Genomic DNA, 17,177 nt, shown 5'->3' with positions numbered 1-17,177 from the left:
CTGGCGGAGCTTTGGCATGCAAGACTTTGTGCCCTTGCTTTCCATAGTAGGCACCAATGTGGTTCTCATCTTACAGCTCATTCATTGTCCATGAGAATGTGAGGGCTGAAAGAGGGGTAATCCTGCTGACCCCATCTCAACTGAGCAAATTCTGTAAGAGACAGGGACAGCAGCCCTTGCTCATCCATGGAGGGATTCTCCAAGAACAGCTACAACAAGGAAATAATTTTGGTCTTAAAAACTAAGATTTTGTAGTAGTCTTCAAATAGCAGCTGTGAAAGAAGACCAAAAAAAAAAAAAAGCTGAATTTTTTTAATGGTAGAATTCAAGCAGTTTATGAGCTGGATTATACAAACTGCTTGCTTACACTGCTGCAGAGGCTGGGTGAAACATCCTAAAACATCTCCTCCTGCCTTAATCTCAAGTGATTCCTTACAAGAACACTTCTGACAAAGAAAAATAACTATTTTCCCCCCTCTAAACAGAATAAAATTGTGAGGGCACTGAGCTTTCTTTGTGTTTCATACAACTTCTTTTGTCAAGAACAAATGGGATGAAAAAACCCAGGTCCTACAGAGAAGAAGATATTTAATATCCATAATGTGGGGAGCTTTCCAGCAGAAAAAAACTCAGCAGAAATAGCTGAGTGCAGCCTGTAAAGGCCTAGCAATTAATCACGCACTTGAAGAAATACAACACGCTCATAGAGGCTGAATTTTAAATGCTTGCTGCTCCAGTTTGGACAGTGACAAATTAAGGCCCCCACAAAAGCAGGTGTGGCTCTTGAAAAAGCCCTCTGAGGGCAATTAAAAATGGGAAACCAGCTGGTAACTGTGCAGATGTGACAGCTAGGGCAGCTCAGGAAATTAATACAAAGGAAGAGGATGGAGGAATAAATGGTGTAGGAGCTGAGGCAATAGAAACAGGACCCGCTCTCCACAGGGGGTTGCTCCACGGCAGGTGACGTGCCTCATCATGTGGGATGCACAAAGGGTGACAGCCACATATCCCCATTGCCTGGAGAACTGCCAGAGACAGGCTTCAAATGAACCCCTCACTGAAGGACCCCAAAAACCAGAGGAGCTCCTGCTTTGTGTGTCACAGAGTTTCCCCTGGTGCCCAGGGGACAGCAGCATTCAAGGGTGTCCGATGCAGATGGCCTGGGCACATCTGAAATTGTCTGTGGTACCCTGTGATGGAAAGGGCGAGGGATGAGGTCAAGGGTGGATTTTCCCAAATCAGCTTCAATGTGCTCCAATCCAACAGGTAATATCCAGCCAAGTTTCACATACAGTGCTTCATTGTTCTGGTCAGTTAATTGTCTCCAGTGTTCACTGTTCTGAATCAGTCAAGAAAATGGTACTTTGTCCCATTGAAAATACAGCAAATAATTCAGACACATGACAGATTATAAGGACATTCCATTAGGAGTACCACTGAGGAAGTGTGAGCAAAATTATAAACAGTGCCATGCAAACAAACTGTGTATCAGTACAAGCCAGAGCTCCTCATCCCATTTGGAAAATAATGTCCCCATGATTTTCATCACAATTACTCAGTGCTGTTCCTCACACATCTACTCCTACTCTGCCTTTCTCCACACACCCAGTGTGTGTGAGGCATCACTGGGACAGAGTTTACCTTCTACCAAAATGCAGGCTGGGGGACTGGTCCCATCAGTCTGTTCTTCTAAAGTAGTTTGTTGATAAAAATCTCTTTCCTGTTGTGAATCTATGGACTATTTCTCAGAAAAAGCTGTCAGCACAGATCATTATACATTACTTTTTTGGTTGGTTTTTTTCACTCCTTGTCCATAGGAAAGGTGTATTCCTGTTAATGTTAAGCTTTGGCATCCTTCTAGGATGCTGAGCTAACAGCATTTTATTTGAGACTGCTGATAAAGGGCAGAGTAGACAGGTCCTTACCAGTCTCAACTAGTAATAAATAAAAAGATCTCTCTAGTGAAGAGCTGCTCGGCCACCTGCTTGGCTCTGTGAAGCTGAGTATTCTCTTCTCTCTTGAAAAAAAAAAAAAAATCTTGTTTTGTTGGACCTATTTCCAGCACAGTATTGACAGTGTGAAGCATAGGAAATTTTCTGTGTAAAAGGAGCTCTCTTTCTGTGTTCCCCTTCAACACTTGCTGCTTGTCACCAGTGTGGGTCATGACAGTCCTAACAGTGCCATCCTAGACAGAATGCCAAATAATAAGGCAGGAGGGCAGATTCACTGTGAGAAAGTACCATCCACCTCAGTACCTGGGCACAGGAAGTCATTGCAGCACAGAAACCCTCTCTGGCCTAGCAGCTTTCATATCATAAACACCCTAAGACTGAATAAATTTTATAACAAGCTCAGCATCCAGGGTCTCAGCCAGGGACAAGGGCCCCAGCTGGCCAGGAAGAAACCCAGCCTCAAAAAGCAGGAATTTTTTGCCAAAAATCCTGCAAGGGTGGGAGAAAGGCTGCAACCAGAGAGAGCCATGAACACAGCCTGAGGCTGTACTGAGTACACCACCAGCAGCCACAGGGTGGAGATGATCTCTGCCAGCACTTCTCCTCTCTTTGAAGGGATGGTAATGGGCTAATTTGGAACTGGCAGTGGGTAAACAAAGAGAAGATATAAGATAAATCTTATAGAATGATCTGAACCTGTTCTGCATCCCCCTTCCACTTCCCCTGGCAATCACAGATAGAAATGGAGAAGCTTTCAAGTGATGTTTAAAAAGTTTCATGTACCAGCATGGCAAACAGAGCCAACTAAACAACTTCCCAGCCTCCAAGAAGGGACAAGAGGAGAAGAAATTGTTTGGTGCTCATCCATTTTCCTCCTGTAATCTGTGGTGACTGGTGACTGCAGCCACGTGCAAACATCTGGGATGCACCACAGACCTGCTGGAGAGAAAAGATGGTTTTTTGGACACAAAATAAGTTTGGAGACACTTTACAGGCCTTGCAAAGGAATGACCAGCAAGCTATTGCATATATGACAAGAATGGGGGAAAAAAGGGAGATTTTATTCTAAGACAAATGTGGGTGCCTTGAGGGTGACCAAAACTTTCAGGAGCAGAAACCTCCTGCACACATGAGAAGGGGGAGGCTGATAGGTTGAGACAAGCAATTAGGACTTGTGTTTTAGAGGCTTGCCTGAGCAGAGGGGAATACCTCACCAGGTTTGTAAGATGTGCCTAGTTCCTACCTACTGGGTGAAGGGTGGCAAGTTGTTCTTCAGGCCAGGAGTTAACCAGGAGTGAGGAGGGCCACTGCACCTGAGCAGCAGAGAGGAGGAGTCCGCATGGCAGGACTGCCAGATGGCTCCTACCAGGATCTCTCTCCATCCCTTCCCACAGGGCTTTTCCAGGACCCCACTCTGCCTACAAACAGGGCACCTCCAGGAAAGCCAACCTCTGCTGCCCTCAGTGGCTGCACCATCTCCTGCCCCAGCTGGGCATCACTCAGTGACACCAATGCTTACAAGTACCACCACAGACACCTCAGAACATTCCAGTATCAGTTCCTATTTATTTTAAGTCCATATGAACCATGAAGGCAGGCACATGTAGTTCCCCACCTCAGCTGGCTTTTGGGAGTTCAGGATCCTCCAGCCTCCCAATAATGCAAAAAATTTTTTCTTCTGTCTTGAACTGATATTCCTTCTCCAGCTGCTGGTCCTAACTATGAATCCCCTGCTACTGAAGTACATCCTCACATTCCTCTGTCCTCAAGTTTTCCTCTTTATTTGGTGAACTCTCTCAGGATTTTAAGCCCTGATATTCCAATTCCTTCATCTTCCTTATGGAGATAAGGAATCCACCCTCCTTCTCTTCCCCTTGAGTTGCAGAGATCCCAATTTGGAAGAAATCTGGGCAGAAGCTGGTTCCTTCTGCCTGCTGACCCATCTGTTCGTGGAGACCCATGCCAGAGTTGCACCCCTGACTGCATTATCCATGGCACAAGGCAGCAGTCAGGAGACACAGAATTCACATAGTACATGCCAATATAGTCTAGAGATTATACTATTATTTTTACCAAGAAAGAAAGAAAGACAAAAAAAAGGGGAGGGGGAAAAAAAGAGGCTGGCAGGTGAGACTAACTCCCTTGCTTTTCTCTGTCCTGAGAACCTGGTGGTCTCAACGGACTGGACCTGACGACCTGCTACTAATCTAGTGTCAAAAAAGGCAGCTTCCTCTTCCACAACATCCCAAGCAACTACTTTTTAGAAAGACAAACAGTTCTGAAACTGCAATGGTCTAAATATATTAAGGCAATAGTCTTTCATTAGTTTCTGGATCAAAAAAGGTCCACCCATCTCCCAACAAGTGTTTTAAATGCAGTGAAGGAGCCTTTCAAAGCTCTTTGTCATTCTGTAAAGCTTTTGCTTTCCAGGATTTTTTTCCTTACTTCTGTGTGCAAAAATGAGTGGGTTTCTCCCTTTTTTTCCCCCTGTGATTTGGTGAAACTTGTTTGCTCCTAACAGCAAAGCATGAGAGGTAATTGTCTCTTGATATTGGGTTATAGATAACAATAAAACCATAAGGGCAAAGGGGTCTAACTTTAAGGAGGAGCAATAAATATATTTCCTGCCTTAGGTGTGAGGACTCCTGAGTTTCTTCATCGTGAATTAATAATAAATCTCCAGGGTCCACTGGCACCTACTTACAAATAAAGCACTGTGGTTACACAATAGAATAACTTTCCTTGTAAGTAAGAAGTAATTGGGGAAAAGATGGGACACTAGTCCCATCTAGACTAGATGGGACACAGTCCATGATGCTGGAAAGGCTCTGGGGAGCTGCCAGCCTGCCAGGCACAGGAGCCATGGGACAGCAGAACAATAGAGCTAAGGAGCTTTTTAGGTTTCCCTTTCTACTTCATGGGCTGGAGGTGTCTTCCTCACCCACCGGGCAAGGCAAGTGGAGAGGGCTCTAGCTGGGGTCCCTCTGTGGACTTGGCACCTCTGTTCCTCAGGCTGGTCACCAGGGTGGCCTTGTGCACTTGCATCATGATGGACAAAATAGTTCCTGCCCCTCTCCTCCTGCCTGCCCTGACACTTGTGCCACAGACTTCATCTGACCTCTGCCTCAACACAGAGTGCCCTGGGAATTTTCAGCACTCCTTTAGAAGAAAAGGAAAAAAAAACATACTGCTTTGTCCAGGTTAAAAAAGAAGAGGGGAAAAAACCCAGGTGGTTACTGTTTTAGTGAGCTGTGCCAGGGTCATGCTTTAGGTGAGTTTTACAGCTGGACCAGTTACAAGTATCTTAAAGTCACCATCAGCTTGTGTCACAAAGAAGCACATTAAACTGCAGCAGGTGGATGTACAATAGGACTGCTCTGAAAGCTTCACCTTGGGCCCAAGCCAGAGGCTTGCACTAAACTGGACAGAGAAGAGCCTCTCCCTCAGCATTAATTAATTTTAATTAATGAGGGGGGTGAGTGGCAGCAAGGGCCTGGGGCCCCACAGCCCTTCAGGGAGGAAGCTGAGACTGGGGATTTGGTTCAAGGCTACTGAGCAAGGAACAGTGGTGCAGAGGGAACGGGGAGACCTCAGTGTGGAGGCAGGGACATCTACCATCTGCCATAACCAGCAAGTCAAATGTCCCTCTCTGCTGTCCTTGTCCCTGTCACTGCCCATAAGCCTAAGGCACACCTACCCCAAAGGTTTGCACTTCTGAGTCTTTAAGTCTGTAGCCCTGATGGCCGCTTACAGTCACTGCCCAGTGGTACATGCTCAGTGTGTGCATGTGTAGACCCAGGTACATGGGTCATGGGTGGGGTTTGCATTCAAACCCTTCCAGTGCACAGGCTGCCCTGTTAAGTTAATTACTTAGGTCCTCATTTTCCAAAACCCAGCTAACAGGACCCAAAAAGGCTGTAGTGCTGCGGCTGTGCTCCTGATGTGCATCCTCTGGCACAGAAGTTTCATCAGCAATGGTGCAGCCCATCTGTGCTGAGACTGCAACTGGAGCCACAGCACAGTCACAGAGTGTGTGGGCACCCAGGACAGCCCTTGCTGGAGCACAGCCCTGCTTCATCTCAAGTGCCAGAGCTGGTGTACCTTCTGGCCTCTGCATGAGGAAAGCCCATATCCACAGGAGAGGCCCTGGCTCTTGCTTGTCCTCTCACTACTGGTACACTACTGAACACACTGGGAGCTGCTACTTTGCAGCTTCCTGCCAGAGTGACCCTCTTTGGTATTTAAAATGCCACTGGCCTAATTTTACCAGCAACAAGCACAGGGACAAGAAGAAAGAGATTGAGAACTCAAAACAAAAGGCTTCAGGTTTCCCTAAGCAAGCAAGCAACCAAAATATATAACTATTTCAGTGTATGCACAGCCATGTTGGTAAATGTATTTACTGTCTTTGCTTACTTTCACATAGCTGGCAGAACAGGGTTAGGTTTTATGCGCTTATTAGAATGAGAGAAAAAAGATGTTAAGTAAAAGTACTTGGGATTTCCCGTTCCTTGTCCTCATTCATCACTTCTGTGACAGCTGGGCTAAAAATACTTTGCTAAACATGAGGACCTATGGGCATGAAAGGAAGTTGCTTATAAATGCAAGCTCAGCCATCTCCACACAAAACAACAGGCAATTATCAAAGCACCAGCATCACTGACTGCTCAAAACCCTTTTCTCTTTAAGTACCAGCTACAGTGAACAGGAGTCAGAGCCATGGGCTCCTTCCCTGCAGTTTAGGACAGGCTAGTAAGTTGAGGCCATTTTCTTCATATCCATTCGGCAAAGCACAGCTGAATAGATTGCTTTTTTAAGCATTTACCTGAGGCCTTGCTTGATGCCCTGAGGAAGACAGATGTGACCTGGTGTTCCAGTACAGTTAGGGGTTTTGTGTCTTCTCTTTCAGCCCTCAAATCACAGAGACACAGAGATGCTGGACAGAATAGCACATAATCTCTAAAAAAACCCAGGAACAGCAGACAAAAGGAGGAAGAGAACAGAAAGGACTAAAATATGGGAGTATATTTACATTCCTAAACATTTTTAAAATTATAAACTGCAACAGCATGGCCTGAAGGGAAGTGCTGACAGGAGCACTGCACCTATCCTGAAGCAGCTGACCACCTTTTCTTCTCTAAGGTCTTTTTGAGAAGCAGGGAAACTGAAAAAGGGAAAGTAATGGAGAAGTGGAAGATTAGGCTCTAAGGTTAGAATGAGGTTTTGAGAGGGTAGGATGAGAAATGGGCCAGAAGAACTCTCTGGTCAAGTAATATGTGGGGAAATAAAAGCCCAGCCTGAAGGAAAGTTAATGTCAAAAAGAAGCAGAAGATGAGGGGATTCAATAGAAGAAGGATATTATAGAAAGTAAGTTAAAAGGAATACAACAGACTAAAGCAACAGATGTGAGGCTGATGCAGACAAAACCTGGAGAGATCTTTGAAAAAGTTATCTTACAGAGGAAAGATATCTGTAGATACTGAGGGATGTAAATCTACTCAGTGCTCTCAGCAGAAAGGTGTGACATAAGAGCAAGAGAGTACTTCTTCAGCCAAGCAGTGGCCCTAGCCATTTTCAGTATGTTACAAATCATGTTTGACAAAAAAGATGTCACTTGATCAAGATCTTCAGTTTACCTGTCAGCAGAGTAAGTATAAAGAGAATTTAAGCCAGGCTTGCAAGCAAGTTTTAAAGTGCACGGTGTGGTAACTTTGTAGTTACCACAACAGTAACAACAGTAGTTTCTTTCTAATTACTGATTAGGCTAATTTAGCACCTAAAATAAAAGCACACCATAAGGAGAGAAAATAAAACAAAGTGCTCTGTGAGGGGAAATAGTGCTTGCAAACTTCTCCAATAATACCGAAAAGGCCTTGAAAGTTTGAGTCTACCAAAACCCAAAATTGACTTTGCCTGTGCAAAGCACTAGTGCTGGCATAAAGCCCTAACCAAACCCTGTTTGGTTTTGGGATTTTTTTGCCCCTGTAATTCAAAATGCACAATTTCATGAATATGAATTACAGTGGAAGCAGATGGATGAAGGGGAATGAGCTAAGACTAGGAACAGTGTGGTATTAGTATGTGCCATTAGCAGGTGACAAGCCAAGGTGCTTAAGACAGCACCAATTTTCAAGAGATGCTGCTCTGTTTTTTATCTTATAAATGTTGTAAATTCTCATAGCTGACCTTGGCAAACAGCAGTTCTCATGACACAGCTCTGGCAAATCTCCTGGACCCTAAACTTCCTCCAAACTTTCTTCCAGGTGGTGGCAGAAGGTTGGAAAATGGTACTTGCATGTTAACACTGTCCACTTGGGCCTTTCCAAATAGCAGCTATCAGTTTTCTTGAAGAATGTTAAAAAAACTCCTTCCTAGAACTCTCTCTCTTGGATGCACCAGGTCCTCTTTTAGCTCATGAGGATGGAGAGGAGAGGAAATGAGGAACCTGACAGCTGTTGCCTTTGGCATCAGGAGGTCCTAATGCACTTCTCATCTCTTGGAGCTTGGGTGCATCTCAGCTGGACACTCACATTCAGTGGAGATCACACTCTCCCTGCAGCTGTCAAATTCACATCCAGTCCAAACCAGAAAAAAGGTTATTTTCTCTCTTGCACTCTTAATGGCCCAAAGAGCTTTTATAAAGTATAGGGGAACACAGTGAGTTGTTACAGTGTTTGTTTACCTGAGATTTCTGGTTTGCTGTGCAAGGTTTCCTAAGTGAGGGAGAGAAACAGCATGTTAAATGGAAATACAAGTATACTCTCTAAAAATCACCGATGAGTGCAAAGAATCCACTTAGAACATATAACCAAATGTTATTTAATATCTTAAAAAGTAACACAATCCAAAATGGATATTTCACACAACACTACATAAACAACATGAACACAATATTACCATATGGAGGGACTTTCAAATATAGACTTACAAAAATCCCTGTCCTTTTTTTTCCTTTAAATTATTATACTAAGCATGACAAGTAATCATCATTTACAATATGGTACACTGACACAATAAAAACCATGTTACAAATGTGCTGTTATAAATCAGTAACGTTAGGGAAGACATTTCATGAACTGCAATTATTTCATATGAAATACTATACAATATAAACAGAACATCCATCTTGGATGACCTTTACAGCAACCAGAGACCAAGTAATTTTTTAATTTTTTTCAGTGCAAACACATTTATACAAGGCAGTCTTGGCTGCAAAACTCCCTTCTAACATACAGTAAGTCCCACTTGCATTTATTAACTCATTTAAACCTAATGCAACAGCCACATTCAGTCACTCACAGAAAATTACCTGCAGAATTATGATCCCTTTAAACTTAAAATCTCCTCCACACATAAAAGTAACATCTGTGCCAATTACTCCAAGGGCCCTTTCATACATCTGGGTGGGTATCCTTTGGGTGGGTGGCTCTAACCGAGGGCAGTGCACCACGTGGAGAATCACCCTTGCAAGGCGGGGCACGCTGGCGGCTGGCCCGGATCCCGGCTGGGTGGCTGTGCATTCCAGCAGGGATTCAGCCCAGGCTGCCCTGGCAAAGCCAGGTGTATTCCAGCAGGGATTCAGCCCAGGCTGCACTGCCAAAGCCCGGTGCATTCCAGCAGGGATCCAGCCCAGGCTGCCCTGCCAAAGCCAGGTGCATTCCAGCAGGGATTCAGCCCAGGCTGCCCTGCCAAAGCCCGGTGCATTCCAGCAGGGATTCAGCCCAGGCTGCCCTGCCAAAGCCAGGTGCATTCCAGCAGGGATCCAGCCCAGGCTGCCCTGCCAAAGCCAGGTGTATTCCAGCAGGGGTTCAGCCCAGGCTGCCCTGCCAAAGCCCGGTGCATTCCAGCAGGGATTCAGCCCAGGCTGCCCTGCCAAAGCCAGGTGCATGGCCCTCTGCTCAGTCTCTGCCTTTAGTGTCTCAGGGCGGGGGGAGGAACACGGAAACCCTCAGCTCAGAACTGAGCTTCAATGGAGTTAACGACCCATTCCCATCTCTCAGATCCTCAGAGATCAGGGGAGTTATGCCAGATTCACACTCGCATAACTGGAACCAATGTTTAGAGCGCCACTATAAAAGACATGTGATAGTCCCGTTTTCTTCTAGCACCAGCTTGGCTTTTGGTGGGTCCGCTGCATGTGTCGCATGCAGTAATGATGTACTTTACTTATGCTGGGGGGAACATTTTAGATATATAGCCTTTTTTTTAAAGAATTTTGTAAAAAATAGAACTTTTCTCTCTAATACTGTACAGTTTTCTTCAGAAGAGCAAAGAGAATTGTAAACTGTGGGTATGACACCAGATTAGGAGTGCTATTTGCTTTCTCAGCACAACAATTTGAACAAGTGTTTGGGAAAAACACTAGAAAATGTATTTGAAAAACAAATTTTTAATTAACATGGCTGTTTCTAAAACCACTGCTGCCAGTACTCATATGACTGCAAAACTGTTTTTGGAACTGCTAATCCAAGAGTGTCTACAGGGCTGTAAAGTAGTTTCTTGCTTAAACAAACTGAATGCGTCAAAAGAATAATTTCAGAATATAAACATTAAACACTTTGGTTAACTTACTTCAGTAACTTTAAAAAAGCAACTGGTTAATAAATTAGTCTGCAGACTCTTAGCCTTTGCTTTTTCCAATGGGCCGACAAAAAGTAGGGTCAGTGAACTCTGCCTACCTCACAGGCAAGTGCTTCGAGACCCTCAGGCAAAAAGGTGTGATTTAAGTGCAAAGTATTATCTGTGTTCATGATGGCCTCTGAATACTGGTTTGCTTGTTCTCTTTCCTAACAATGACTACTGCTGGCAAGCACTTCGGCCACGGTTTTCATTAAAATATTTGTTTTCCAATACATTTTTATTTTTAAAGTTGAGTTAATGTTGTTTCACATATAACAGTCATTTTACAGTGGTGCTGGGAGTCAAATGGCTAATGATTTCTTCTAAATTTTAACTGAAATACTTAAAATGGTAAAATTAGCTCAACTGATGATTGTTTATTAATCTGCATCAGGATAATGGTACTAGGTTTGCTGAAAGGTGTTTATAAATTGGGATTTGTATATAATGTGATCTGCTTAGGTTCAACTGCCACTTTCTTCCTTTGGTTTTTGGAGAAATCTTTCTTTCTTCCCTCTTGAAAGGTGGCTTGTTGCAGCTGGCTACTTTTCAAAAGCCAGCTTAACTTCTCTTGGAAACTTGCCCATGTACTTTGAACAACAGGCACATACCTTGAGTAGGGACCCTAATACTGCTCCCAGCAACGTCAGTGAAAGGCTGTTGGTAACTTCTATAGGAGCAAATGTTTTAGATGCACACAATCTAGAGACCAGAGTGCACATCATTAAAGGAAGAGTTGTTTTAACACCCTTGCCAGTTCAGAGAAACCATGACGTACTAATGTTGACAAAGATGGAGGCAGAACAGGGCCCCAAGTATCTGAAGGCTGCCAAGAAAATACCCAGAGTGTCTTCTGTTAAACCCCAAACTGTCAATCATATTTCACAGACTGCAGATGTTTCTAATTTGCTAAATTACAAATACATTTTCAAGTTCTACCAGGCAGAAATTTTAGCAGTAACTGGGGGAGAGGATGGAAGGCTTCAGCCTCCCTTTCACTTTTATCCCAATTATGCAGCCTTGTCAAAGTCTTAAGTGACTCATCTGAAAGCAATCTTTTTAACATTGTAGAAGGAAATTGTGGCAATGGAAACATGATGACTTCATATGCAAGCTTTGACACACAAGAGAACGCCATGACCTAATGCTTCAAAGTTTCTAATCTTGCTTTGTACAATACACTTTTCATGTTGCTGCATTTCATCAAATTCATGGAGGTAGTTATATGTGTAAAAAAAATTACCATAAAAGTAACATGTTGTATTATAATAATACATATTAAGTGTGCAAAATGCCGACAGATTTGTGTTGACCCTTTACAGTTGAACACAACACAGATTCAACCTAATCTAACTCTGTAAACCTTTAAATTGATACATTAGAATGATAGATAAGCAACCACATAATACAAGGCTATGATTTCATCAAAGGATTAGGGTGACATAAAGCACTCAAGCTCCACTCTCGTGGTTTTGTTACCAGAACCTCAAGATGGAATTTTCTTATTTTCCATTGTTGATTTTAAAAGGAAAAAAGAAAATCAAGATTAGAACGTTTCTATTTGAAACTTCTGTTTACATTCCATATTCCAAGAGTCACATTAATATTGGTACAATGCCATGTCAACATTAATATGACATTTATGTTGTCTGCTGGTCTCTGGGAACTTTAGGAAATAGCATACTATACAGTTTATAGGTATGTACTATCACATTTTGTTGGAATTATGTCTTCTGTACAACCAGCTGCCTGCACAAATTCTGATTAGCTTATGACAAACAATTATTTCTCCAAAGGTGACACCTGTTTCTGCTCTTCACATTTTAATACTGCCATTAGTACTTCAGATCATCACTGTAAATTTTTTTACCATTTCAACATTTCTATTTACTGAATTGATACATACTACTGATGTCAGAGCTCATCTCAGAAACAAAATCACAGTCAGCCACTGCATAGTATATGACAATTCCCCACAAGAACTCTGACTCTACAGTTCGCATGGAATAAGTACGGCTGGAGTTACATATTGAATAAGAAGATGCATCATGCAAAGCATTATATGGTAATTAGAGCACATCTTGGAAGGTATGATAAGGCAGAAGGCTAAAGGCCAAGTGACTTTGATAACCAACCAAAAGCACAATAATTTCCTTTGTGTGCACTGAAAGGTCTTATTGCTCCTATGAAATGGAAATTATACACTGAAATCAATGAAAACAGACCTGTGCATTGGCTGTGTGTTCTTGACAGAACTGATTGTGTCCAGAGTTAGAAAGCTGTTTCATAAGCAAATGATCAATATCCCATGGTGTAACATAAGGCTGAATTGTCAGTAAAGACTTCCGATCACAATAGAGAACATAAGTGAAGCTCAAATGACTTTGTATACAGAGTAATAAATGTCACCAGAACCTGATGAAAATACTGGGTTTTCATATGTACAGTTGGGTTTCATACCTGTGTACTACAAGAGCTAGACAGGGTAAATGTCCCTTTTCTATGGAACAATTTGGGCTGTTGCACATTTTAGTATCTTTGTTATTATTCCACCAATTTGTCTGTTCTGATAAAAAAAGTCAGTTTGTTGCACTACCAGGTTGCATGAGCAGAATGTGACCCTATACCTAAAATTACTCTTGGAGTTTAACTATCTGTAGAATTTACTCTGCCGTAATTAGCATAGTACTAATTACATTGGAGTAACAGTTTAGGGAGAGCAATTAGGATGTACCGTGCCTTCAGGACTCAGATTTCTACTGCAAACCAAGTGGACACATTGAATTTCTAGAAACCAGACATGTCCATAAAATGGTAAATTGCAAATAACATCCACTGAATAAAAAGGCCAGAAGTTTATAATTCTCTAAATTTTGTTCTCTGATAATCATTACACTGTATGCTATTTTTAATAGCCTAATTTAGGCACTCTATTTAATAAGCTACATAAAATAGATTTATGTCCTTCCACTAGAAAGAAATCAATTCTTCAGGCCATACTTGTCATTTATATCATAAAGGATATTTTTGTCCCAAGAAATTAGTTATCCTGATTTCTATATTAATGGCAAGTTGCAATACCAGAAGTGACACAAGAATTAGATTATCTTTTTAAAATAAGTGAATTATACTGAAGACATTTAATATATTTCGTGTCACTCCACATGGTGGCTCCATGACAGTTACATCTTTCCCTTCCCTCCCCACTCCCCCCACTCTGCAAAGGCCCACCTCCTCACGGGTGACTATGGAAGTCAAGTAGCAGGTCTCATTAAGTAAACATCTCTCGTAGTTTTGAAACAAAAGGAGGAGCTGCCTCCCTTCCCACCCTCCATACCTAGAAAAAAAGCAAATCAAAACAAACCCCAAACCTCCTTTTACTCGCTTAACTAGGTATTTGTAAAATTGTGTCACAAAAATGCACAGTGAAAATGACTGATTAGTATTAATAATTCACATATAGAGCTGAGGTCATGACTTATCATGTTTGGCATTGTTTTTCCTCATGGTGATCCTGGCTGGTTACTTTCAGCAGTGGCTCAGTTTTTGAAGAAAAAAATGATGAACTCTGCAGCAGAGTTTAGCCTCTGACCAGGGGCATCACACATCTGTGGCATTTTTTAAATGAAGTTGGCAACTGCATGGACATTGAAAATGCAGATTACACTTACAGTGTCTAGACTTTCATATATGTGCTCAATTAAGTTACAATTAAGTGAAGCAAAAAGTGTACATATTATCCCTACTGCTATTCTGTTGCTACAGAGCCGCAAATGTGAAAAGCAATACCTTGAAATAAAGATTTCTTTGTTGCCCCTAGTCTACGTAGCAGCACAGTTTAAGTGAACACTAAAACTGTGGTTGAGATGCTTGCTTTACTTTTCCCCAAAGATGTAAACATCAGTCCCAGTGTGGTAAACTTTGCTGTATAGGATGAGACAGACGATCTGAGGCAGGCTGACTATCAGACACTAGTGACAGAAGCTTGCAGGCAGTTACCAGGTTTCTGCAGTTTCTCAGCCTCGCTCGTGGGCGGGTCTGCAGTGGCTCGGAAGCTGAACGTGGGGCCTGCGCCGCCGTGTGCAGGGCTCAGAGCGGGGTTCTGGCGTCTGTTGCTTTCAACAATACTTGAAGTGTTGGATGCCAGGCTCTCACGAGTACTGGAATGGAAAAGAAATATATATACACACTTGTATATGACATGCCTATATACCTATGGACCAGACAGGAAAGGAGAACAGTGTTTTATAATGGGTTTCCTGTGTTTGTATGTAATGTCACATCAATGAAACGTCTCATTTTGACAGTACACACATGTTACTCCAAAATGTGTCCCAGAGGTGCTCAGCAATCATCATACCATAACACAGGTATAGCACTAAGCACAGCTCAAACTGTCACGCAGACTATAAGATGAACCAGTATCAAGCATCTGGATTTTTCACTCAAGGAAATAGCTTCCATCTTGCACTTGGAATTTGCTAGTTTTCTTTCCTAGCTGATGCAGTTTTGCACAAAGTAGCTTCATCAAATCAATTCTGTGACTAGGGAGAGTTAGGACAGCAATCATATAACACAGTATCTTCTGTTGTCTCCTCTTCTACCTATGTTTTTGTACACAAAATATTAAATAAAATATTTAATATTTACCTTACATTAAACCCAATGTTTCTAAACCCAACACTGTAATTTTGCTTTGCAGCTGAGATCATCACAACTTAACAAGACAATGAGAAATCTTAACTGCCAGTCTGTGATCTTGCCTTGGATAACAACTACTGCTGCAATTTCATTCACAAACTGGACAATGTTCCTTCAGTTCTAACATATAATTTAACCACAAGAGTGACAGGACACTTAACACTTTTAAAGATTAGGCCTTTTAATGATACGTCTAATTATGAATGCAGAGAAGCTTGTATTTTAGTCTACAGCTTTTACAAAGCTCAGCCATGACATGCTAAGGGTACTTTTATCAGTACTACTGCTTCTGTTGTCTTTACACTAATAAATAATTTTTGCTCTCTAAATAATGTGTGCCTGTTCAGGAACAGATTTGCTTTCAAACATCCATGTGGCCCCCAGGTCATGTATCCTTCACTGTACCCCTACTTCTTTGTAAAATGACATCACCACTTGCTATGGAGATGTTCACAGAATAGATTTAGAGGACTGAATGCAGTTACTAAACAAGCACTAGAAACGAGGATACTAATGACAAAAGTTTCATAGTCAGTTTAAAGTCAACCTAAATTTACCTGCTACTGAAAGGGATAGTAGCTCTTGTCTGCCTTGTGTGGGCCTGACCCTGCCACATGTTTCTGCTGCTTCCCTCACTAAGCCTTGCAGGCAGCCAGACAAATCAGGGACCACTCTCAGTTAAATACAAGCCCTAAGAAAAAATAAAAAATTAGACCTAGCATCAAGGGAAGAGTAGGAATGCACAGCTTTAAATGTGGCAGGGGAGTGCATGGCATAAGGGAAGGAAAAAACACTGTTCCTAGTCATCAGGACAGATTTAAATAATCTTAAACTGACTGAGTCTGGAAAACCAATGAGGCTTTTAGGAGAACTCTCATAGATCTTTTAAACTGGTTGAAATGGATGGTACTGATATTCTTCTGTCAATGATTGTTTTATATTCCACAGTTCCAAAGAGCTATGGTGGGTGACACACAGAGTAAATGATTCCTGTGAGCTGCAATGATGTATGGTGCACTTCTCTTGCTCATTTTTTAATTCCTCTCCCTCTGCTTTTTAATGAAAATAGATGCAAATCTTAGTTTTCAGAGATGATTTAGTATTGTATCATTCTTTTTGGGACCACAAATTCCAAATCTTCAGACATGTTCAACTCTGATATTACAAAGTGACCATTACAACATGTATACACAAAGACTGCACTGAAAATTTTGCATGCAGAGTAATGTCAAAATTAGTTTCTTTAGGTGACAAAGGAGCAACAGTATTATATAAGCCCTAAAAATAAAGGAGTAAAATTAATCATGACAGCTAACATTTCCTATATATAACTTGCACAAAAGCAATGCATGAAAAATTGTGAGGTTTTTCCTCCCAATGATAATTAATATCTTCACACATTTTGCACACAAATACTTTGGAAGTCAAATGACCATTGCAAATCTCTTTACCTGCAGCCATTTAGTTCTGATTTTTTTACTGTCCTTTTTTCAATTTATCAGACTTTAAAAATTTATCTTTTTTTTATAGCACAAAATTGGTAATTTTGATTCTCCAAACAATGTTGTATACTTCAGTTTGAATGAAAAGACACCACCCCACCTCAGGAAGCAGAGTTACAAAACCAGTGGAAGCTAGAAGAATATACTTGAGGAACATCACTATATGCACAACCTGTTCTTATATTCTTCCCATGGCATCTTCTGAAGGACACTGTCACACCTAACTGAATCTTGCCAGATGGATGCTGGATGCTACTTTGTATTTCCTGGAAAAGGGCTGTGGAGTACATTTTTTATTATAAGGTAGGATAATAAGAACAACATGGTACTTTTAGCCAAAGGGCTGAACTCACCCTCAGTTCAATTTAGTTTTGGAGACTTATGTGAAAAAGTGACCCAAACT

At 41.8% G+C, this 17,177-nt stretch overlaps 1 protein-coding gene across 10 annotated transcripts in view; it reads right to left on the bottom strand.

Moving 5' to 3' along the window:
- Positions 1-8,755: 8,755 nt before the first annotated feature.
- The window catches only part of STOX2 (storkhead box 2), a 143,449-nt gene continuing 135,027 nt past the window's right edge, over positions 8,756-17,177 (bottom strand). For all 10 annotated transcript variants that reach the window (XM_074541372.1, XM_074541373.1, XM_026791447.2 and 7 more), the window contains one exon: positions 8,756-14,731. In XM_074541372.1, coding sequence (XP_074397473.1) covers positions 14,536-14,731 — 196 coding nt within the window. In that variant the 3' untranslated portion in view covers positions 8,756-14,535. The remainder of the gene's footprint in view (positions 14,732-17,177) is intronic.

This window comes from Zonotrichia albicollis, chromosome 5, assembly GCF_047830755.1.
Source record: "Zonotrichia albicollis isolate bZonAlb1 chromosome 5, bZonAlb1.hap1, whole genome shotgun sequence".
NCBI classification, from domain to species: Eukaryota; Metazoa; Chordata; class Aves; order Passeriformes; family Passerellidae; genus Zonotrichia; species Zonotrichia albicollis.
The sequence above is the reverse complement of the archived record's forward strand: the minus strand, read 5'-3'. Positions and strand labels throughout refer to the sequence as shown.